Source organism: Anoplopoma fimbria, chromosome 6 (assembly GCF_027596085.1).
Source record: "Anoplopoma fimbria isolate UVic2021 breed Golden Eagle Sablefish chromosome 6, Afim_UVic_2022, whole genome shotgun sequence".
NCBI classification, from domain to species: Eukaryota; Metazoa; Chordata; class Actinopteri; order Perciformes; family Anoplopomatidae; genus Anoplopoma; species Anoplopoma fimbria.
Genome location: NC_072454.1, coordinates 7,441,370 through 7,466,378, shown reverse-complemented (window position 1 = coordinate 7,466,378; position 25,009 = coordinate 7,441,370). Strand labels below are relative to the sequence as shown.

At 39.2% G+C, this 25,009-nt stretch overlaps 2 protein-coding genes across 2 annotated transcripts; both read right to left on the bottom strand.

The window, feature by feature from the left end:
• Window positions 1-83: 83 nt before the first annotated feature.
• LOC129092139 (serine/threonine-protein phosphatase 4 regulatory subunit 3-like) lies at window positions 84-9,495 on the bottom strand. Its single transcript, XM_054599949.1, has 16 exons — window positions 9,035-9,495; window positions 8,270-8,325; window positions 7,743-7,841; window positions 6,962-7,585; window positions 6,224-6,301; window positions 5,620-5,736; window positions 5,335-5,451; window positions 4,599-4,730; window positions 4,344-4,446; window positions 4,206-4,247; window positions 3,635-3,793; window positions 3,362-3,531; window positions 3,110-3,249; window positions 2,830-2,978; window positions 2,596-2,735; window positions 84-2,486 (listed from the first exon to the last, which is right to left on the bottom strand). The coding sequence occupies exons 1-16, from the start codon at window positions 9,174-9,176 to the stop codon at window positions 2,379-2,381; spliced, it is 2,376 nt and encodes a 791-aa protein (XP_054455924.1). The 5' UTR covers window positions 9,177-9,495; the 3' UTR covers window positions 84-2,378.
• A 2,238-nt stretch (window positions 9,496-11,733) lies between these two features.
• LOC129092154 (polyribonucleotide nucleotidyltransferase 1, mitochondrial) lies at window positions 11,734-22,573 on the bottom strand. Its single transcript, XM_054599974.1, has 28 exons — window positions 22,354-22,573; window positions 22,036-22,096; window positions 21,074-21,148; window positions 20,696-20,801; window positions 20,520-20,569; window positions 20,312-20,375; window positions 20,178-20,225; window positions 19,912-20,025; window positions 19,023-19,209; window positions 18,746-18,797; window positions 18,516-18,573; window positions 18,261-18,357; window positions 18,066-18,168; window positions 17,781-17,851; window positions 17,533-17,569; window positions 16,989-17,055; window positions 16,704-16,793; window positions 16,504-16,557; window positions 15,874-15,983; window positions 15,666-15,737; window positions 15,158-15,221; window positions 14,977-15,060; window positions 14,669-14,752; window positions 14,423-14,529; window positions 13,783-13,838; window positions 13,548-13,626; window positions 13,402-13,449; window positions 11,734-13,308 (listed from the first exon to the last, which is right to left on the bottom strand). Exons 1-28 carry the CDS (start codon window positions 22,470-22,472, stop codon window positions 13,153-13,155), a joined length of 2,313 nt encoding a protein of 770 aa, XP_054455949.1. The 5' UTR covers window positions 22,473-22,573; the 3' UTR covers window positions 11,734-13,152.
• Between the last annotated feature and the right edge of the window lie 2,436 nt (window positions 22,574-25,009).

Sequence of the window (25,009 nt, the reverse complement as noted above, 5' to 3'; positions counted from 1 at the left end):
TTTTAATACGACCATCTGGGCTCAAAGGAATAAAAAAAAAAAATGTAAAATTTAAGTTATTAAAACAAAGCCAGATTTACAAGTTCAATGTCAGGGTCACATTTAATTTCAAAACTTATCAAATAAAGTCATACAAATGTTAAGAATGGATAGTGGTAGTAAATGCACTTGGTACAAATTCATCAAGAGGGGGAGGAGCAGAAAGAGTCAAATTGTTGGTTGACGCTGACAGACAGGAGGGAAAGACAATCCGCTGATGGTGTACGGCTGAAACTCCTGAAAAAGCACATCATTGGCAATAATAATTTGACATGTGCTCCGACCCTGCTGCTTGTGACGCAGAAGTTCTAGACACAAGTCTGTGTGATCTGGCATTTTCTAGCTAATGTTTGATTCCCTTCTCCTCTCCTGCCTCTCAGTGTGCTTGTGGTGAGACCAGGAGAGAAGATACGACAATGACATGTCTCATCCGACATCGTCAAACCTGTGTGATGGTCAGAAATACTTTTGACTTAAGCAACACAGTTTTACTTCCATAACTGCACTGCATCAACTCTGGGGATAAATCATCTTTTCATAACTGATAAAACAGCTCATCCAATCATAGAATATGAATTAAACTTAAAAAAAATAAAAAAAAGGTTTTCCTTCAATTCCTTATTTTTGATCTGGAGAGTTGTTTTTATGTCACAGACCTTCAAACTTGGATCAACTGGTGTTCAAACTGGGATAAAAGCCCTCTGGCACATAAAGCCCCCGGGTGTTTCACCAGCTAGCAGTGTTACAGTGCTCAGACATGGTGGGTAGCTTTTATTTGTTTGTTTCTGACGTAAATTGAACTCTGAACCTGAGATCTGTCTGAGAGAAGGGTGCCAAGTCATGAACCTTCAGAAAACAAGTGTGAGCACTAAATCTACTCTAAGCACACCGACCGCTCAGGTTTGTCCCCCAGTTAGAAACGAAAACCAGGCTGTGTGTGCGCATCGTAATGAGGCCACTAAATTCTTAAATCCACTAAAATACAAAACTCCAGACATCCTCCGAAATGTTGGCTGCAAAAAAAAAAATGACTTTACTGCAGTTTTAATACGTTATTTTTTTTTTCTCTTTTTTAAAACCAGCATTTTCAACTTCTCTGCATTTTGTACATTGAATCAAATGAACTGGACTGAAAGGGTGAACAGTGACCCCCACCTTTTGTGCAACAACAACAAAAAATACACAGGTAGGTAGGCATCTCTCTCTCTCCCCTTTGAAAATCAGATCAGGGGAAAAAATGATTAAAAAGAAAGAAAAGAAAAAACATCTGTACAGTACTTTTTAACAAAGTCATGAAATACAGGTTTTCTGACTAACGCAGTCCTGTGTGTGAGACGCCGTGTGTGTGTGTGTGTGTGTGTGTGTGTGTGTGTGTGTCGTGTGTGTGCCTTGGCCAAAATGACTCCATGGCTTCTGTAGGTTTTGAGTCCTGCTCCTCTGGATCTAAACCTCATTACAGCTGGGTTTTCGTCCTGGTACATATGTCACCCCCCCGCCCCCCTCGTCTCAACATTTCATTTAATTCTTCTACATTGCCTAGACCCCCCCCTAACCCCGACAAAAGTGAGCAGTTCTGTGGCAGGGCGGCACACACTGCTTCAGCCAGTCAAGCTTTCTATAACTATGACGGCTAGTCCTGCTAGCCTGACTGGCCTGCTGAACAGTTCGTACACTGGCTGGTTGTGTTCTGGCTTCCCCGGTCTCTGGAGCTCATTGGTTTTGGGTTCGAGGAAGGATGAAAAGTAGGGAGAGTTCAAATGAGGACGTGTGAGGGGTTCCTGTGGGGGTCGATGCAGTACCGCAGCTTCCTTGCTACCGTTGCTATAGCAACAGAGCAGAGTTGGGAAACCGCCTTGGCAACGTTACGTCCACCGAGGCCGCCTCTGGTCGGTACGTAGGATGGTGGGGATTGAGGAGGAGAAAGTTGTTCAGGAGGAGGAGGTCAGACCTGGGAGAGCAGGAGTGTTATGAAAGAGAGGAGGGGCGGGTTTGCAAAGAGTCAATGAGTTTCTCCTCAGGAGGAAGAAATGGGAGTTTTGGGATCTTCTAGAAGAGGCCGTTATAAAAAAAAAAAAAAAGGTAAAATCAACAGGCTGAAGGAACAGACTGATTTGTCTTTCTCTCCAACAGAGACGCTCTCCATCTCCTTCCACTGAGGGAGAAGAGAGCAGCAGAGATCAGGAGGGGGCTGGGTGAGGTGGGAGCTCGTCTTTGCCCGTCTCCTCAGTGAGACTGACAGGTGGCACAGTTAGGCCAAGGACCAATGAGACGACCAGAGGAGGGAGGATGGGAGGGACTCAAGTGTCCGTCCACTACGACCAAACAGAGGACAGTTAGCCTTAAGAGCTCAGGCGGGGCCGCTTCCTTGGAGATTGCTCCTCTTCCTCCTCGTCTTCTTCCTCTTCATCCTCGTCGTCAGGGTAGTCCACCAAACCAACCAGAGCCGTCTAGGAGAAACGGGGAGAGATTTAAAAATGCCCACATAGTAGGCACAAGCAAGGCAAAATGTTATCTTTTTTTTTATTTTGAAATGACTGATCATCAGACTGTCTTTACCTTCACCACTGGTGTGGCGGGAAGAGCAACTGTTTTGACGGAGGAGGTTGAACTGTTGTTTGGAGTGAGGGCTGGTGAGGCAGGTGGGATTACAGCAGCTTTCCCGTTATTGTTGGCACCATTCGCTCCGTTGGCAGCTCCTGCAGTAGCGCAGATTGTAAATATCAAACTTAAAAAGGGATGTTGGGCAATCTGGAGGAAAACTGTACATGCCGCAACACCTGAGCAGCTTACCTTTTTTGGCTTCCATGTACTTGCCGTAGCTGTCGGAGAAGTCATCCTCCATTCGGCTCTTCTCCACAGCCTCTCCATCGTCATCGTCGTCGTCATCGTTGAACCACAACTCCTCGTCCTCGTCCAACGACCGTGCGTCTCTGCGATATCTACAAGAAAAAAAAAAAAAAAATCACTTAATGAGGTACAGTTATCTACAGAAAAGGGTGATCAAATATGGGGGAGAAGTGAGAAATGGGAATATATATAAAAATCTCTAGGACAATCACGGTCTCCTGACCTGTTGAGCCTCTGACTCAGCCGGTCTTTCTCCTGCTCGTACCGGCCTTTCAGACCCTTGAAAGTCTGGACGTACTCAATGGATTCAAGTGCTTTGTAGAAGTTATCCACAATGTGAGCTATGAGAGACTTCACGTCCTCCTGGAAAAGAGACAAAACGCTGGAAAATCACAACCAATCCACTTTCAGTGCTACGTGCACACACCCAATGCTACTAAACACTTTACGTTAAAGTACATTAGTGTCCACACACCACTTTGATGAACTCAAAGAGCTCTATGATGGCTGAGTTGAGGAGGTTGTATCGGGTGCCGTTGTCCAGCAGGGCATTAATGACGGGTTCAAACAGGTTCCCTTTGATGATGTAGCGGTTGTAGTACTCGTCCTTCAGACCAATGATTCTGCGCATGAAACGCAGGGCACCTTGGACAAAAACAGACAACTTAGTTCATCCATACAGTAGGACAACTGACAGAGCTTTAAGAGAAGGAAAGAAAAAGCAGCAGAATGGGGTGTGTGAACTTACAAAGAGCAAGGAAGGTGTGTTTTGAGTTCATGAGCACCAGCACTCTCCTGAGCAGGTCTTTGTTCATGATGTAGGTCTTGATGTGATAGGTGTGGTGCTCCACACAGAAGGTCAGGAGCTCCAGGATCAGTGCCAGCAGCTGAGCTGTCTGGAAGTTGTCTACACAAGATAAAACAACAAAGCAAATGAGCAACGCAACATTTCCAAAATTCACATTAAGCTGTAGATTCTACGTGTCAGTGCAGCAATTTTCCAAACACAAGCCTGATCATTTTTCAAATATTCAATGTAGAGCAAGTGTGCAAACCTGCAATATTATACAATTACATTGTGAAAGCACTTTCAAACAAAATCACATCTACTTCATCCTTAAAGTCATCATGAAGAGGTACATGGCAATTTATTTAATCCTTTCTGGTGGGTTCAGAGGAAAGTAATGTGAGACTAAAACAGAATTAAAATGTACTGTTACTACAACTATGCTCCCAAACAAACAATGTTAGTCAACCCTAACATGAAATGGGGTTTTTTTAACGGTTGGGCGGTTCATGTTGAGTTACAAAACACCCACCTGGACAGACGGGGTTGATCTTCGCTGATCCCTCCTGCAGATCTGAAAGGCCATGACACAGCATAATCAGTAAAATTCTCTGTTTATCTTACAGTCTGAAACACTCTGGTTTATGTGAGGCCTCTGTCCCCAGCTCACCTTTACAGATTTTGTCATGTGCAGTGTTGGCCAGCAGAGGAGCAGTCAGGACATGCATGCAGTACTTGTAGAAGAAACTCAGAAATTCAGTCTTTTCAGTTTTCTGTTAAGGAAACAACAAGAAAATGCTGTTTTAATGTTGGACAAAACAGACAGCAATTTACCGCATGGCCGCAGTGTGTCTGGGGGAAAACAGGATTTATGGAAATATAATGTAAAATATGACCCTGGCCATCAAAACTTGGTTCTGCTTACATTTGTGGAAGCCAGCATGTTCTCAGGGTCGATGAGCGTCCTGAGCAGACCCATCAGCTGGACAGCACCTCCTAACTCTGGGTCAGAGTCACAAATCATCTGCTTGATCACAACATTTATCAGCAGAACATCCTGTAAACAAAAGAAACACACACATTAGAAGATACAGTTAAAAGGATGCTGTTTCGGTCTGGAGGTGTATGACGATTAAAAAAGAAATTCAACGAAGATTATGGATTCTCTGAACTGTACAGACTCCACTTTTATGTATAAAGGTGAAAACGTAACAAAAGAGGGCTTTATCTTACTACTAGATCAAATGCAGACAGAGCATAGTGTTTTCTCTGCCAGTTGTAGGCCTCTTGTTCATACATTTTATGCCATTTTGAAGTGCTCACAATCACACAGGATTAAAAAACACCATTTGATATTCAGAGTAAACCTAAATAACCAAGTGCTTGGGAGGAACACTGCTCTAAAGGGCCTGTAAGGCTTTACGTGCACATTTTTTCCATGTGCAAGTTTTTACTGTTTTTACTGTACACATGAATTGTATGTAAAATTGATGCAGAACAAAGCTATAAAAAATGTATGAGGGAAATTCTCTAAATAGGTATGTTTGTAGATCACTCGGTATACAATATTTCTGCAAATATCAATCAACTTTGGGACAGTACGTAATTTAAATATGTTCCATTTTTCGCATTAACATGAAACTGTTGACAGTGATGCTCACGTCGTCTGTCTGCTGTGGCTCCTGCATGACGAACTCCCGGACCATGGAGGGGCTGAATTCCACCAGGTAAGAGAAGATGTCTGTAGCTGCCGCCCTCACCTGCAGGTCATCCATTCCCTGAACAGGACGAAAAGAGGAGTTGAAGACCAGAACAAAGAGAATTCTAAACAATAAATGTTCCCCGGTTAGATCATTCATTGGCAGAAAACTAAACAAACATGGAGTGTGGTATACGTAGGAACTGTTTTTTAATAATTACAAATTAATGTTATGGCCAGAACATACCATGACTATTTCAAGAGCAGGTAAAATGCCTAGATTTGCCAGAGTTTTGAAGAAAGCGTCCCTGTTTTGTGGCTGCAACGTTTGAGAAAAAGCACAGAATTCCTTGACAAAGTTCACCTGAAATTAAGAAAGAAAAAACGGTTGATCAGAAATTTTTTAAAGCAAACGGTTCAAGGTCATTGACAAAAATACTTTTCCCAAGCATTGTTTTTGCAGTGACAGAATTCATTTTTAGTCTCAAACACAGTGATCTTCTCCATTCCAGGATGCAGAGCTTTTCAAAACAACAGAATAAATGATTTCCTATTTTACTCTCAGTGAGAGCCTGCACTGTTGAATGAATAATGTTGCCAGAGCTGTTGTAGCCAATAGACAAAGAGGTAATTGACATCAAAAACTTTATGGAACACCATGCCGTAAATATTTAACTCTTGCAAAAGAAGTGGCATTACAGACACCATAATGAATCCATATATCAAGAACAGTCATACTGAGCACATTCCCACAATGATAAATGCCAGTATTACAATACTACTTTCCAACAAAAAATAATAAAATAGAAATACAACATCTGGCCTGGAGATTTAACAACTGTTTGACTTACGAGCTCTCTTCTTTTACTGTCTTCTGTGGCTTCATCTGTGAGCTGTGCAAAGACCTCCGTTAGGAACTTCTCGTCCTCCTGTGGAACATGAACAAAAAGGGGTAAGAAATCAAGCTACTGAAGAAATAAAGGGCTTGAAATCCAAATATAAACAGAGGGAGACGTAAAACGTTTTGCATTCAACTTTAGCATTTTAAAAGTAAGCTATTCCAAAACATTGTGGGAACCCATGATCCCTAATGACAGTCACTTCACCCCTCATTAGCGCTAAAATACAACCATAGAATGCAGAAAACAAAAATATGAAATGGATGGACTGTAAGGTATTGTTTGCATCATGAAAATGTTTGTATATCATAAATTGCTTTCAATTTACAGCTGAGTCATATATAGAAATCCACTTACAAGGAATGCAATAGATCTTTACACCTTTCAAAAATATTTTAAATATTTTATATTTTAATAGTTCAACCATCAAAAGACAAAACTCGATGCACAGACGCATCTTTCACTTGTGGACAAAAATGAATACATATTTTTCTCTACTACATGGCCATATCACACGATCTTATCTATTTTAATCAATGGAAATTATTCATTTGTCATTTAAGCATGAGCTTTGCTATTGTCTTGAACCACATGAAGGGCCGGTTCACTTACACCAGTCAAACTCATTTCAGTCAGTCAGTGGCAACTGATTATAGATATTAAAAAAAAAAAAGGTTTTTGGATCCTTACCTGCAACATACTGACGATCTCCACCTTGTTGAAGAAGATGAAGGAGGTGAGCGTGGACAGGAAGTTCTCCTCAAAAACAGACGGCGTGGGCAGGATGATGTCCTGGATGTACTGCACCCGGTAGGTTTGGTGGATCTTTTGCCGCAGCTCAGAGTCCGTGATAGGGATCACCTCCTTAAACTTAGCTGTCTTGGTCAAGAATTCCCGGTGCCGTTTAGGCTGAACCAGCGCCGGGTCATACTCGAGGCAGCCCACCACATCCATGATACAGTCATCAGAGAACATCGCCTCAAAGAGGGCCGCTTTATTCAGGAACAAGACACCACGGACAATCTCATAGAGGTGATGTAGACCTTCCCTGTTGTCCAGGTCCTCACACACTCTGAAGAGACCCAGGAGTTTCTTGATGTAGCCCTCACTCATCAGGGCCAGGGCGAGTTTTTCCCTCCGGATGGGCGAAGAGAGAACAGAGGTCACCAGGTCAGCGATCTCCTCCAGTCGGCTTAGCTCACAAGGAGGGAGCTCCACCAGGTGGCTTGTCTCTGGAATCTCCTCGAAGCGCTCCTCTTCTGACTCATCAATAGGGTCCTGGGTGATGTCCAGGGCAGGGTCCTTGCCTTGAACCTGGGAAATAAATAGTTGGTATAGATGAAGTGAAGAATTGAACTAGAAGTATCAATGTAATGCCTCTTGCCCTTTGTGGTAATGTCAAGAGAACTCAGCAAACCAACAACACTGCTGTTTGTGTATTCCCCAGTAAACAAAACTGGATTTACATTACCTGGCAAATCTTCTCCCAAATCTCATCGCAGCCCGCCTTTTCCTGGAAACTAAGGGCAAGGTCATAATTATCTGCTTCCGACCAGACAATCAGTGTGTCCTGGTAGGAGAAGAAAAAAGAAACATTAAACCGTGTACAAAGAAATGCTTATCATATTTACAGCACACACTCAAACACTGTTGCATGCGATCACATACACACACACAATCAAAACACGCCTCAAAAACAACAAGACCTCACATATTACCAGTACACATCCAACATCTTTCCGGTCTTTGATGTCCTTTAAGATGATGAATCACGTTACTTTGTCTTCAATCAGATCTGTAATCTCTCTATGTGGCATGTGTGTTACAACTGTATCTCTTGGTGCCGAGTGTTAAAATGGTGAAAAACCAGTTCACTGGTATTGTGACCAGGTTTACACTGGGACCAGATACTGAATAACCAGCTTCTGCTCTGCATCCGTGTGGCAGTACGTTGAAATGATTTCATCTTTGATCCACAATCAGCTCATCTATTCTTACCTGTTGTTTCTGATATGCAGTATTCGGGCTTATCTTCGACTCCAATAGCAGAGATCCTAAAAACACAAAGACTTGGGTAACTTCTCACCTCTTAATGAGTGCCAATGCTTAGAACAGAGATCCCCAACAATGCTGAGGTAACCAACTACAGGAAGGTTAAGGTCAATTAACCTGGCATTCAGAGAAAGCATGTAACCCTGAGTAGACAATGTTATTATTATTATATTCCTTTATTGATCCCCATGGGGGAAATTCGAGTGTTGCAGCAGCTCAACTACACAGACACAACAACATAAAGATAGAACAGGAATACAAATGTACAGTAATGTGAATGAAAGAATGTGAATGAAACAATGCTGCACAAATACTAAACTAACAACTTTTGTAGCAAAGTTTGCCTCTCCCATTGACTGTGAAGATCTGTGCTTGGACCCTTAACAGCTCACTATAATGGGGAATAAGAAGTTTGTACATTTAGGAGTTTACACCCCCCCTTCTCCTCCTCCCCCCCTCCATCTCCATGCTACTGAGCACAAACGAGCTAGCTTAGCACCACCTACCCCCTCATTTACCCCCTTTTATCTATGTATAATTGTTTCAATAAAAGTGTGGAAAAAACAATGGCACACAAATAACAATCCTAATTAAATAAACCCCCCCCAAAAAAGTGTGTGTAATTGTTTTTTTCCTGCCAGGAGAACCAGAAGTTAGCATGCTAAGGCTAACTAGCATGCTAACTAGCTAGCTTAGCGTGTGGAACCTCACCGTCGGATTCGGCCCGAACCAACAACGAGATCCCCTTCAGGCGTTCAACAAACGTGGAGGACACGTGTCCAGTGCCCCGGTCGTCCCACTGCCGGTCTTCGTTCAGCGTGTACACCTTCACCCGCCGCCGAGTGTCCGACATGGCTGACGCTACCCCGGAGCTAGCAGGCTAGCAGGCTATGCTAACGAGCTAACCGTCTCGCTGTCTTGCTAGCCTCGACCTGTTAACTTTGTTCCCTCCCGCATGTTATAAAAACACGCACGTGGTGGTGAAACGTGTCCGTGGTTGTTTTCATAAACACATCCCGACCACGCTTTGTGAGACGACTCAACTGGGGAGGCCGTCGTTTGTTGTTTTTTTTAACAATCAAAACAGTAGATTTCACAGAGAACACAACAACTCCGACGGCCTTCTCGCTTAACGTCCACAGACCGCCATCTTGTAATCCGATCTTGTGTTCTTTTTCTTCTTCGACGTCAATCAGGCGCTGACCGCCGCGGTGGCTCCTCCCCTCCGAGCGACGTCGTCCAATGGGAACGCGGCAGCGCCGGGAGGTGTAAGCGCGACCCCTATAGGCCGGAATGGGAATTACATGCAGGTGACTTTATTACATTAATTAATAATAAATAAAAAAATAAATAAATAAATAAAAGCGACTAATAAATAAATAATAATAAATTGATGTAACATTTTAGTGACCAACAAGTTTGAAATAATGTTATTTATAGCAGTGGTAGTAGTAAAAGTAGTAGTAGTAGTAGTAGTAGTAAAGTAGTAGTAGTAGTAGTAGTACAAGTAGTAGTAGTAGTAGTAGTAGTACAAGTAGTAGTAGTAGTAAAAGTAGTAGTAGTAGTAGTAGTAAAAGTAGTAGGAGTAGGAGTAGTACATTACATTACAGTCATTTAGCAGACGCTTTTATCCAAAGCGACTTACAATAAGTGTATTCAACATAGGTATTCAAGAGAACCACTAGTCACCAGAAGTCATAAGTGCATCTCCTTTCTTAAACAAGCATCTAAGAGCATAAACCAGAGCAAAAGTACAGTGCAGAAACAAACTACAATAAGTGAATACAATAAATAAGTGCAACAAACTAATACGATAAGTGCAATACAATAAGTGCAACAAACTAATAGGAATACAATAAGTGCTAAGCGGAAGGCTCAGGGTAGTACTTCTTGATAATAACCTTGTGCACACAGGAGCAGTAGCTGTGAAAGTAGGGCTTTCACTTTTTCCCTTAGATGGACATCATGCAGGATTACAGCAGCATAGGGTATAGTGCACACAAGAGACATAGTAAAATAAAAATGACAAAAAATAAAATGAAATAAAAGACAGTCCTCTTTATTACAATTATTACATTACATTCAGCAGACGCTTTTATCCAAAGCGACTTACAGGAAGTGTTCAAGAGAACCACTAGTCACCAGAAGTCATCAGTGCATCTCCTTTCTTAAACAAGCATCTTAAAGCATAAACCAGAGCAAAAGTACAGTGCAGAAACAAACTAATAGGAATACAATAAGTGCAACAAACTAATACGAATAGGATTACAGATATGAAATATCTGTAATTATAATTGTAAATATTGTAAATATCTATATTGTAAATATCTTGGGTCATAACTTTGCATGACCCAAAGCTAGCCCAAATAACTTCAATCGATCTAATTCTAATTGTTTTTAAGAAGTTTTAAGTATCAGATTATGTCAAAAGGAGTGTGCTTGAATTTTTAATTGACATATTGACCAAACACTTAAAGTATAGTTTATGTTTGACTGTTGAAATTATTGTAATTCCATTATAAAAGCTCACGATGAAAAAACAATTAAAACAGCTTTCCACATGTGTCCTTGTAATCTAAGAGAACATGGGTTATTAGTGCACATCCCCATTTGAGACAAGTTTCGGCACTACATTAAGAATATACAACCCTAACATAATAATGATGATGATCCTCTGGGCTTTGACAGTGTGAAGGGCTGCAGCTATTTGACTGTAAAAACCTCTCAGATCAAACACAGTAATAGTGAGTGGCAATCCTGGAGTTTAAGGTGAAACAGTGTTACAATGTGGGCGACCTGTAGACTTCAAAAGACTCTCCTATAGTGGACAGAGTGATGGTGTCATGTGCACTAGTGTGTGTGTGTGTGTGTGTGTGTGTGTGTGTGTGTGTGTGTGTGTGTGTGTGTGTGTGTGTGTGTGTGTGTGTGTGTGTGATTACAGCGGGTAAAATAAGTATTGAACACGTTTCCCTGTGTCATTCCATTTTATTACACATAACTTAATTTCTGAATTTATTTGTTTGGTTTTCTTTGTATGTATGGATTACTTGGGTTGTTACCGACATCTGGTGAACATTTCATGTCAATAGCACCTTTAGAAATGTATTTACTGAGAAAAATGGTGACGTGTTCAATACTTATTTTACCGTGTGTGTACACCAAAAAACTAAAAACCTGTGCAATACAAATACACTGTGCAATAATAGTTATTCTGTCTGTATATATAATATTTCAGTTATTGTGGATTCTTAACTGTTTTTATTGCTTATTTGCTATTTATAATACTTATTTTTGATCTTGTGTCTCTTGTTTGTACTATACCCTATGCTGCTGTAATCCTGTAAATTTCCCCACTTTTTCCCCCAGCAGTAAGCCAAACAGACACACAAATTATTTAAATATCACCTCAGTTTATTAGTACAGATATTGAGCATCCCAAGATTTCTCAGGCGTATATAAAAAAAACAGAAAACAAAAACATGCTGCAGTAAGTACTGTACTTCCCTTACCCAAAGCAGGACATCACTTATACAACTGATAGTGTCTGTTTTTCTATTTTAATTAGAAAACTGATTTCAGTTCTCAACATTTACTTAACAGAAGAGCTTATGAATTGACAGAGCTTAGTTAATTGTATTACAATTGTTACCCCGTGGAGATTCCAACTTAATTTGATGCATATTTCTGCCACAAATTTAGGGTTGAGACTTTTAAATTTAACTACAAATTCTGCCAGGGGCCAAATTAATTAGTCTATTATAAAGTCACCATGGACTACAGCTCTTGACGTGGGTATTTACCAATTCCCTAAGACTCAGGGTTGTACATCTCGTAGGTGAAACCCTTAAACATCAGATTATTTAGCCCACCGGCTGAACCCTCCAAATATCAAGCAGTCGTTTCAATGTATAAAGTCAGCCTTTTCACTTGTGGTGACAGTAGCGAAACAACCAGGCATATTTCAGGGTGGATGTTTTATCCCTTTTTTATTATAGTGCATGTATTTCTCCATCATATCTTGTAATCCATGTTAAAACTTGCTTTATACCGTTTTAATTGGTTGTATTGACATTTCTCTCTGTGAGTGCGATTTGTGGCACTTAAGGGTTTTTCTTTGTTCGCATCTGAATGTTGAATACGTAGAAGTCTGGTACTTTATGTGTCCATGCTATACTTTGCTAGAAATGGTTGAATTAACACTACAAAGCAACCAGTTATTGTACTTTTTGCAGATGACTCACATATACTGTAAATTCAACCCCTTAGTAAAGGGAATATAAAAAAAAAAAATAATAACTGTACGCACCGTTCTCCCACTTTGCTTTCTTTGTCCATATCATGATCCTGGCAGCTTAGAGGACACACTTGCATACTGGACGCCAAATATGGAAATCTCAAACCACAAGAGCAGCATCATCACACATGTGAATAAGGAGACCATTGATACATTGCACAGTGAAAGCTGCTGGACGATTGGAGGAACTGTTGAAAAAAAAAAAAACTCTAACTGCTTGATGCTGTCAATGATAACTGAGGTGGCCGATCTGAAAAAAAGACACTGTAAAATGCCTATCCTTCAAAATGAAACTTTAAAATGTTTCTCCTGCACAGTGTTCTTTTCAGTTGGTGCACATCCACTGATGACAGCAGGGAGCTGTATTTGATGAGTGATGCGGTTTAATCCCATCCATTCCCACTACAGCCGGTGAAACCTCTTTGTGTACAGCACTGTTGCTCTTTGTTTGGTTGATTTCTCAACAAAAAACAATTTGTTGAGAAATCTACTCAGTTTAAATCCACTTTGTTGGCAAGCCCGTTGTGTTGTTCTGTCACAAATCGGTGCTGGTGGTTTGGCCGTTGCTTGAACCCATGGAGATGCTCTGTTTCTCGCTTAGCGTCTTCACAACACTTGCAGCAGGAGACTGGAGCACCTTCCGCGAAAGTCTCATTCTGCCGTCTGTTGGGTCCCGTCCGAAGTACTTGACCTGTTAGCACAAGTCCAGTCAGAGACAATAAGCCCAGAACGTAAAGACAGGAGGCTACTTTTGACAACACAGCCTGTAGTTAGTGACACGTACCTGTATCTGCTGTCCCACCTCTAAACCCAAAGCACTCGGATGTTTGATCTAAAAGAGGGAAATACAAAAAAAAAGACCTTTAAGTAATGATTTCATTCTCAAACACTCACAGAAACATGGACACGCAGGCCAACAAATCCACTGACCCGTTTGTGGTCCAGTTGTGAGTTGTGCAGCAGGACAGCACTCATGTTGGGATAAAGTTTCACCATCACACCGATGTCCCTGAAGCAGAGCAGGAAAAAAGGCTTTAGATGATAAATGTTTGATTTATCCATTGATAATGAATAAAATTCTACTAGATAACATGTTTGAACTTTGTGCTAATAGCTGGCATCAAATACAGTTTTACAGTAAAAATATCTCAATTTATTGCTTTACCTTATCTCAATAATGGTGGCAGTGTAGATAGCACCGAACTCCAGCTGCAGCTCTTGCTGCAACACAAAACAAATACACATGTATGTTTATTCACATACACATTTATAGCCATGGATTTTAGAGAAACAATAAATTAGAGAAAGCAACAATAGAATCAAATTATTGTTTCTTATTCTTGTTATAACTACGAAACCAAATTCATCAGTTTGTTGTTTGTTAAAACGTCACTTTATCTTGTTAAAGCACAAAATATTCTCATTAAACAAAATCTAAATATCTCATTAAAGCAAGAAATGTTCTGACATCATACATAAATATCTCATAACTGATTGATTGTGTGTATACTTAGTTCAATGATGAGGCCAAATAAAGTCATTTAGTTTGGAAAATGTTTTTGTTATAAGAACACCATATATTTTTGTCAGCAGCAGGCCACCGTACGGGACTCTCAGTGGTTTTGTCGTTATGAACTTCCATATCTCATCTTTCTATGAAAATACATTTTTCAATACTTGTCTTTGATAACCAATCAAACTGAAACAGCCTCATGTTCATATCACTGTGATATGGTGTGGTAAGAATGTTTTCTTAGTGGTTTAACTTAAGTTTTTCTACAATGAGCAATGTTTAAAAAACTCACATCATCTTTGCAGATTTCACTGATGAAGTCCTGAGCTTCACTCATGGCTCCTGGTGTCGGAGCGAACACAGAGAAAGTCTCCTCGTCCACCTGACTTATTGTCACACCTCAAGAACAAACAAAAAAAAATTACAGTTTCAACATTCTTTTAATGAGTCTGTATTGTCTGTACTTCACTCACAAAGATCTCACGATCCCAGTTGGTTTTCTGATTCACTTAAATATGAATTTTAGAAAGCTTGTTACCTGTTTGAGCTTGTAGCCTGCGAAGATTATAACCGCCCGGACCAACGAAGCGTGCTCGTCTGGAAATAGGCACCCGGACATTTTCTAAAGACAGAATACAACTCTCATCAGTTTCATATACCAAAGGTTGGGTGAGCATTCCTGTGGAAGCCCAGTATTCATGTTTAATTATGTTCTCTCACTCAAGCAAAGAGAATTGTATCTAAAAATCCAGCTTTCATCCCTACTAATTTATCTCAACTAGTCCTGCACATAGTTACTAACCCAAGTGTGCACAAACACAATGTATGTTCAAACACAAAGCTTACCAACAACCGGTCCATTCTCTTTCCTCGTCTCTCTGGGTTTTGCTATACATTTGTTCATGATGCCCAAGATCTCCCTCTTTGCCACTGGAACATAATAATGTTGAAACAAAGACCATCAAGCCACAACAAAAATATGGTCATCCGTTTTCCCTTTTGTTAAATGTTCAGTTGCACTGCTCACCTGTGGCCTGTTGGATGGCCTCCATGACCACCTTCAGAGGCAAACCTGGGATCTTCACGTCAGCCTGGAGGTTAAATAAACGTGTGTAAAGGAGCGTAAAATATGAACCAAAAGACAAAAGTTAAAGTAAAATTAAGACCTCAACAAGTCAAGTCAATTTTATATAAATAGCACAATATTACAAATAACAAAATTTGCCACAAGGAGCTTTACAATCTGTACAGTGTACGGCGACCTCTGTCCTTAGACCCTCGATTTGGATAAGTAACCCCCTAGTATGTTACAACAAATATAATATACATTATGTATTTAAGACCTGCAAATCTTAAATTAAACCTCTACATCTTCCCTGATCTCTTATTTAATATTTCATACAGCACCAAATTATATTTACACAGCACTAATAATGAACCAAGTAAACTACTCAGGTAAATTTATTTCGTTTTCAGTGACAGAGTGGGACAAATAGTTTTTTCAGACACTTGCTATGAGTTATCAGACGCAGTACCTGTAACGCAGTGATGCCCTTGTTTGTTCCCGCCAATTTGAAGTCCATGTCTCCAAGGTAATCCTCTATTCCCTGATTAAGAAACATTAATAAGATCATATTTACCATCTCCGACATAATTTAGTAGGGACAAACTTTTTAAGGATTTGTACTGCTTAACTAAACACTTTCTTCCTCTTATCAATGGTTGGTCACACATCGTATGTACCAGAATATCAGTGAGTAATCTGTAGTCTACGATCTCAGTAGGTTTCTCTGGGTTGGCCTTGGAGATGAGGCCAATTGCTACACCTGCCACAGCAGAAGAGATGGGAACACCTGGGAGACAGATCAAGACATGTTAGCTTCATATCATCACAAAAAAAGTACTTTATTATATGTGAATAAAAACTCTGAAACGGAACCTAATCCATCGACCCTATTCTATTTTTTCATCTTTAATTGACTTGGAGGATCACAATACGAATCTGTCTATACTAAAACATTTAAATATGTTTTGAATTGTCGAGTTTTATGATGTGTTAAGAATTTGTCAAATGGAATGTAGCTGCATTGTTGGAATGCACAACTAGTGATACTGGACATGAATAGTAATATTAAGTGCACAAATAGCATTTTGCAACAGTAGTGATTATTTAAGATATTATATGATTATTGGCTTTTAATACAATCTTAATTTGATTTTTTTTTTTTAAATATATAAATCCTAAATTTAATTGTCTGTGTTATTGAGTTGTGTTGGTAGCTGCTGCATTAAAGTTAATTAAAATAAATAATAAACATGAACAATTTTACAACAGAGATTATTAACTGTGAAAGGGTTTATCTCATGCAGTACCTGCATCCATTAGAGCGAGGCTGCCTCCACATGCGGAGGCCATTGAGGAAGATCCTGAGAGAAGATAAAGAGGAGGAAAAGGGGGAGGAAGAGTCATTCAGACGTTGTAACCTCATGATCCTGTCTGAGACATCCTGCCAGACAATGAACACATTTCCTGTGGTGTTTTTACTCTTCAGAAACTGAGTCACCACACTCACCGTTTGACTCAAGCACCTCAGCGGTGACCCGGATAGTGAAAGGGAAGTCTTTAGGGATGACTGGTCTCAGAGCTTTCTCAGCCAGGGCCCCTGAACATGAACAAATACACAAACATGAAAAAATACATATACACATACACAACCATGAACAAATACATAAACACATACACAAAAACACAAACATGAACAAATACATACACAAACACGTCTATGTACAGAGGACTCTTGATGGGAATGAGTGTTTAACAGATCCTGAATACAAGTAGAAGAAACTTTAACACAAACCATGTCCAAGCTCTCTCCTGTTGATACCTCCCATCTTTCCAATCTCATTGGTTGCATACGGAGGGAACTGAAATGAAAGGAAATGTTGAATTTAAAGTCCCAATAAAAACTGAAGTTAGAGCGTCTTTAGCGTCTGCACTTTTCAATTTTCCCAAGTGAAACAGAATATTTTAAGCTGTTTACAGTTACAAGAGGGAGCTAAATAATTTCCTTTGCATTTGATTGGACCGCTAAAGTGTGCAGGCTTAAGAGTGTAGCACTTAAGTTGCAGACTGATTAACAGATGGATGTGATAATGTTACTGGTTGAAATTGGGCAGGACAAGCTAAAGTAAGCACACTTCATATTTTGTTTTACAGGAAGAAAACATGATTGAATTTTGATATTAACATTTCTTATTTGCATATATGTTAAATAGGTGCACAATATGACCGGGGAAGTGGGCATTTTTCATTTCACCTCCACTTTAAGTTCACTAAAAGATTTAGAATCATACATCTAACAATCTTAGAAACAGTTAAAATGAAAACAGGATTTGACTCACCTCATAATGAAGCATGAAATTCTTGGATTTGATGCCACTGCAGAAAGAAAATGAATGGAAGACATGGGTTACATTGTATTTTATAGACTTTATACTTCTATTGGGTTATTAAGTCTTAGTGGGTAATTTGTGTGCCATGACATTCAGATATAGACCGATAATAAAAGGAGTAAGGGCCAACAGTATCTGAACTGTCCTGGTCATGTCAACAGTATGAATGTGTGCAGTGTTATGAGTGATAACCTTACCTCAAAGCTGTGGTGATAATATCTGCTTTGATACTGGATTCCAGGGAATCAAACGTGACACTGCTCAGCACCTATATTTAAAAAACAGGAAGAGGACTGAGCTTTCTTTGTTTAAAGACTAGAGCGGCTTTTCCAAAGTAAAAATGTAATTTCCTGCTATTGCATTCATTATCAAACCCAGTATTTTATCTTTTTGTTGCAGAAAACACAAACAAACAACAGTCCCTTATCTTCTTTCAACAAAATGTATCTTTTTAAATTCAGTTTCACTTGCTCTGTACCGACCTGTGTTTGTCCTCTCTGGAACAGAGCGGAGCCATGCAGCGGTTTAAAGAGGTCCACATCGCAGGAAATGTTCCTTAAAGCAGTCAGCTCCCTCCCATCACACCTACAACACGTCAAATAAAAAACAAAAACAGTTACAAAGGCACATTATGTGTTGTGAGAATATACATGAATGTCACCGTGGTCAGGACTTACCTCTTGTACTCATTTAGAATTAAACTGCGAAAGACTTCTTTGCTCACAGTGTTGAAGGATTCGATGACTTCATAGGGCTCAGCCTGAGGGAATCGTTCTACACATGGAGGACATTCATTTACATTTTTCAGCTCACAGATAGCAACACAATTTAACTACACAGACCAGAGTTGAAATTAAAGTAAATATATTGTTTTAAGGGGTTTGCAACAATGCTTGAAACAGCTTGTGAGAAATTCTTTGAAAATGATTTACCTTTTAGGTCCTCCTCAGTTTCTAGTCGGACTTTGTTGATAGCTTCATCTCTTGAAATCTAAAACAAGATAATAATGTGATTATTACTGGTGATAATCAAGATATAAGGTACATAAACACTGTCATATCACAGAGGAGAGAAACATCAGTGATGCTAGCTGCTTTAAATCAATTAAAGAAACAGAAAACTGACTAAAACACACAGACAACATCTGGACGTCAGACTTCACCTTATCGTGAGTGTAATCAGTGAAAACAGCATAGATCTTCTTGGAAGCTGATCTGTGAGGAAGAAAAGGAAAAACAAGTCAATACCAACATCTAACAAAACAAAAGTCCCATTTCCGTCTCACACTTTTGACAATAAAGCTCAGATACTGCTTCATCAAGGTCCACAGCAGTAGCCTTTGTTTCATCTTCAGACAATTTCATTCACAAAAAAAGAATCCTGAATTTTATTTTGTTTTATTATTAAAATGATATATAGAGTTTCATCGCTGGTCTTACTGCCGAACATGTTCCACCATGTCAGTCGGGGCCGCGAAGATCTTGACCGGGGTTCGCTTGGTGATCTTCTGTTCCCGCACCAGCTGCTGGATGGCCAGTATGATCTGCTGCGTGTGTTTGACTCCCACCTTCACCGCATGGCAAAAGTCCTGCTGCAGCACGTTCTCAGCCGACGCCTCAATCATCACTGGCAGACAGAGAGTCACATCAAAAAAAGAGTTGTATGATCAACAGATATATAGATAGAAGAAAGGATGTTTAATAACCTGTGACACAGAGCTGCATATATGTGGTGATGACATCTACACCTCAGTAAACTATATTAATAAAAATATATTACTCTCTGTTACCTCATGAAGCAAAGTAACTTCAATTTGAAATGAATTTCCCTTTTAAACAGTAGAAAATGTAATAAACCTGTAATAAAACTTTTCATTTATGGTGTAGTAATAATAATCACTAGGTTTGTTATGCATTCTTCCCATTCTTAAGGCTTTTTTGACAAATATGCAAATATCTTGCATCAGAAACTATATTCATACCTGCAGTGGTGTGAATTTGCGACGGTTGCAACACTTGTTCAATAAATTGTCAACTACCGGGATCATATTGATTCAGAGCAGTCAATAAAGAGGTAAATTGATGTATGGCCTAAGCTACTGTAAGCTATTTTATTGAGTTTCCTTTTAGCAAAATGCTCTGAGTGAATCTGAACTCCCTCTCCTAAACAGTTACGAGGTGTATATGTTTAGGGCTTTTATTGTGAAAAGATTCATAAGCAGTTGTTAGTTTTTAGCATTATGACATGTTCATGCAAACACATTAATACTAAATGACAAATAAAAAATCAGAGCCTCTGCTGGGACTTTTACAGTGTTGGTCAACTTACCCACTTGACTGCTGGGGGCTCCGGCCACAATGAGGTTAAGACTGCTGGCCGTCATCTCGTTCCTAGTGGGGTTAATAATCATCTCTCCATCTACCATGCCCACACGCACAGCACCTAAACAAAAACAAACGCACATTTAGTTCAAAGTTGGATTTAAATAACGCACAACTGTATCCCAGGAACTGAAGTTGAAGAGACGAGTGAAAACCAGCATCAAAGGTCAATAAATCTAAATATGTGAAAAGGTTCTGTTGTGTGTTCCTCACCTATGGGTCCATGCCAGGGGATGTCCGACAGCGCCAGAGCAGCAGAAGCTTTAACAAAAGAAAATATTATTTAAGCTAAGGATCACAAACACTATTGCTTTGTGGAAAACATGGACGGTTGAGATTTAATTTACCTGCATTAATAGCCAGCACATCTGGATCATTGACACCGTCGACTGCCAGCAGGTTACAAAGGACCTTCAGGAGAGGTACGTACACACACATGGACACACATACAAAAGGGGTTAAAAGGCAGATACACATTAATATCATCTTTGTTCACAAAGCAAAAGAGTGCGAAACTATTACCACATTAGAGTGAAAACTTAAAACTCAACTGACCTGAGTGTCGTAAAAGTAGCCAGAAGGGAACAGCGGTCTGATACACCTGTCTGAGCAACAGAAACATGAGTAAAGTATAACTATAATGTATACGCTTACGTTAAAGCACTCAAAGCAACATCAGCACACAGACATTAAAGGAATACATATAAAAAGACACATTCTAATAGACTCACCTATGAGTCTGCTGGTGAGGATCTCGTTGTCAGTGGTCCCCATCTCTCGCCTCAAATAGTTTGTGGGGATTCGACCTGCAGCAGCTGCTTTCTGTCTGTAGTCCACCTGTCAATCAGAGTGGACATTCTTTCAGAAATGTTTTTACCCTAATGCAGCTCTGAAATGATGTCATCTGACTCATCAAGTCATCTTTCAAGTTTCTAGTTCTGGTGAACGAAGTCAAAGGCAACTGATGGAGAGAGGCTGGATAACACTTTGTGACTACTTAATGATTCTTCTATGAAAAAGTTTTTACTGAACAAGCAGAAAAAACGACATTATCACAGTCTGAAAGCAAAGACATGGTGGGAATGTTACTGTAATGTTAGAGGACATACCACAAGAGGCATGAACTGAGACGGAGAAGGTTTGGTTTTGCTCACAGCAGTCACCATCACGGAGGTATCTCCCAGCTTCAAAAAGAGAAAGAGGTTACCAAAAAAAATATTGAAAGAAATCACATATAGAACCAAACATCTGGAACTGGACAGTTTATCCCGACAACACACTGAAGTCTTCTTCACTACATTTTCAGCAGTGAAGAACTACATGTGATTTAGTGGGTGGAAAAAACTTTTAATTAACACAAGATCTACTACATTGATATCCCCATATCATGTGTTAGCTTGTTTGTGTTCATTTGATTAACTGCTGATTTGTTTGGTATTATACACCACTAAAGCACAATATCAACTGAATTGAGAACAGCCTCAGTGTGGGTTCTGTGTTATATGCTCAAAATGCACATGGTGCATATTCCTAAATACATTTGTGTTTAACCAAACTATCACAAACAAAGAGTGAGTAGTATTTCTTTGCCCACGGCTCCTTACTGGGTTAATCTATGAACCATTTCCACACAGGTCTTATGAATGTGTAACATGCACAACCACCAAAAATGAAACCTCTAAAAACATTATTGACAAAACTGGGTAAAGTTACATCAGATGTGTATAAAAACATGTTTTCATTTGGAAGATTTCCTATTAACCAGATATATTTTGCATTGGTTAAATATTTCAGAGTCAGAACAAGTCAATTTTACTTTTAAAAAAGGCACAAATCACAGGTCATTGCAAGCTGCACACACAACTTATGATACCCAGGAGGAACCTTGGGAAAAGCAACAGTTGATGGTGTAAATATAAAGACTAGACAGTAGAAGAAATAGTAAAACCACAACATTGATATGTATTCATAGTATGAAGAATATGGACCACAAAGGATGTCTTGCAGCTTCCAGGTGCTGCCACAATCCATGCACCTGTTTCATGTTAATGTTGACATTTTCTTTCAGTACCTGTACTACAGCAGATCCATCAGCAAATCTAGCAAACCTCCCAGAAGAGATCTCAAGTTTCCTACAAAACAACACAAGAACACAACACATCAAAATGCTGTACACACTGAAAACCAATGTCATATTTAGATGCAGTAAGGTGGCATTATGTAACCCTGTGCTCTGGATACTAACACATCCCAGTGCTCTGTTCTCTTCCTTAAGCAACAAATACACATTGACAGAGGGTACAGAAACAATCAGCTAGAAGAAAAAATGAATAATAAATAATTATTGTCAGCTACTGGAATAGAAAGGAAGATTGGAAAGTCAACTTACTTCTCCCCAAGGTCCACTAGCAGTCCTCGTGGGTTGGTGTGGTTGCTGTAAACACTCTGGTGACATAAACGCAGGTGGAGGCGGGTGAACGAGCGACCCAGTTGGAGCAAATACCTCATATCTCCAGAAAGACCAGCACAAAACAGAGAAAACGGTACCGGGACGACAGTCAGTGGCTTTACAGTGCAGATGTTCGCATGGGGGCTTCCATGACAGTTCGGTCACATGTACGGAACTACGTCACAAAGAGGCTTCTCCTGATTGGATGGGACGAGGTGCGTGTGTGACGTCACATGCAGAGCCGTGTAAAGACAGAGTCGCGTCAACAGAAGTTCAAAAATGCGTGATTCACGTGATTCACGTTGACTTCAGGTAGTTCAAGGAAGTATTTAGCATTTCAGACAGAACTGCGATTTTTGCACAGAACAGGTGGACATTATTATATATATATATATATATATATATATATATATATATATATATGTATATATATATACAGTACCAGTCAAAAGTTTGGACACACCTTCTCATTCAATGGTTTTTCTTTATTTTTATTTTTTTCTACATTGTAGATTAATATTGAAGACATCCAAACTATGAAGGAACACATAAGGAATTATGTGGTAAACAAATAAATGCTCAACAAACCAGAATATGTTTTATATTTTAGATTCTTCAAAGTAGTTGAATGAGAAGGTATATATATATATATATATATATATATATATATATATACAGTACCAGTCAAAAGTTTGTACACACCTTCTCATTCAAAAGTTTTTCTTTATTTTTCTTTATTTCTATCCAAACTTTTGACTGGTACTATATATATATATATTATATTATATATATATATATATATATTATTTATAATTTAGATATAACTAAATATTGTTTCTAGAGCAGCAACAGTAATGTTTACAACAACAAAGTCACAATATAAAGCCATTAATATCACACCTAAAACAAATCTGAAATGTCAATAAAACAAATGATTATTTCTGAGTTAAATTCATAAATGCATAAGGCTCTGGTACAAGCTATTTTTTTATTTCACTTTTCGTCTAGCTAACATCAGGTCAAAATTTGTATTCGTCCAATACTTTGGTTTATGATAAATACCTAGGCAGTGAGCTCTTGATAAGAAAAGTGAAAACAATATGAAAATGCCTCAATCTTGGATTTTTTCTAATGGCCAGCAGAAGGTGAAAAAGAATGGCCAATGTAGAGAAGTCTATAGAAAATGAACCTACTTGTCACTTGATTTATTACCTCAGTTATAAACTTTGCAAATGTTAGTATGCTTACATGCTAAACTGAGATGGTGAACAAGGTAAACATTATACCTACTTAGCATCAGAATGTTAACATTTTAGTATGCTAAGGTTGGCATTTAACTTAAAGAAGAGAAAAAAAAACATGCCTAAGTGCAGCCTCACAGAGCAGTATATTATTATATTATGGCATATATTATGGCAGTATTTTTGTTTGTTCTTGACCCCTTTAAACGTTCAAGTTGACGTTTTTTGGCTTCGATTTATGCAGTCTGTGATTTCAGAATGTCACAAATGCAAAAACTGTTAGTGTGTTATGGCTGTCATTTCTTAAACATCTTTTTTTGTCACATGCTGTATTTCTCAAATGTAAAAAAAAAAATGTCAGTAACTGATATACTTACAGTCAATATAACTCAATTACCCATCTAAGATAAAGTATACATCTCTGGAAGATGGTGTAAAAGAGAAGGTAGCAGCAACTTGTGAGCCTCAAATAGGACTATTTTGTTTGTAATCCTGACCGCTAGGTGTCAGGATTTCCTCATTAAGATCAGCAGCTTGTAAGAACATTTAAAAACACACTGATCAACCATGATTATATTCATAATGAATACATCATTATATAATATAATATAGATATGTAGATTTAGATCATTTGAGTTTCATTTTCAAGGATTTCTGCCTCTATTTTCATTAATTTTATCAACCACTGCCCCACTTGTGTCTGTATGTTATTCACATTGTCAAAAAGCTCCTCTAACTGTCCAAATGTTTCAGAAAAACATGGACTCTATGTGCTTCAAATAGTGTGTTTGACTGTCAGTAAATCAGTGACCTTACTTCCTGTCCAGAAGTTACAGCCATCCAGACAGCCCTCCAGTCAGTCACTGAGCCAACTCAATAACAGTGGGGATGCTGTAGTTGTTATGGCAACAGATGAGTGGTAACAGCATCTCTAACACACTCTGGATTACTTTCGCACATGTACAAAGACATGCACACACTCCAGTTAATTGCAGGATTTCACACAAGCTCACACCCACTAAAAAAACACAGGCACACATTCCCATTATGACCAAGGTCTCAACTAGTATTTTCTTGTTTCCATGGCTCCGGGACACATTGAGATCTCATTATTACCAAGCAGAGCCATGGACTATTAGTGCGTAATGGACCAGTCTGTGTTTCGTGTTAGACTATAAGGTTCATAAACGGCTTAGTGGAGGATGCTGTGCTTGCTTTGTCTTAGAGAAGCTTTACCATTCAGAGAATCTTCTCATGTAAATGTGCATCGACAAACACAGCAATCAATCTGTGAACTGTCCGTACATCAATTAATAATTAAACCATCATTATCTCACAGAGCTATCTTTGACCTT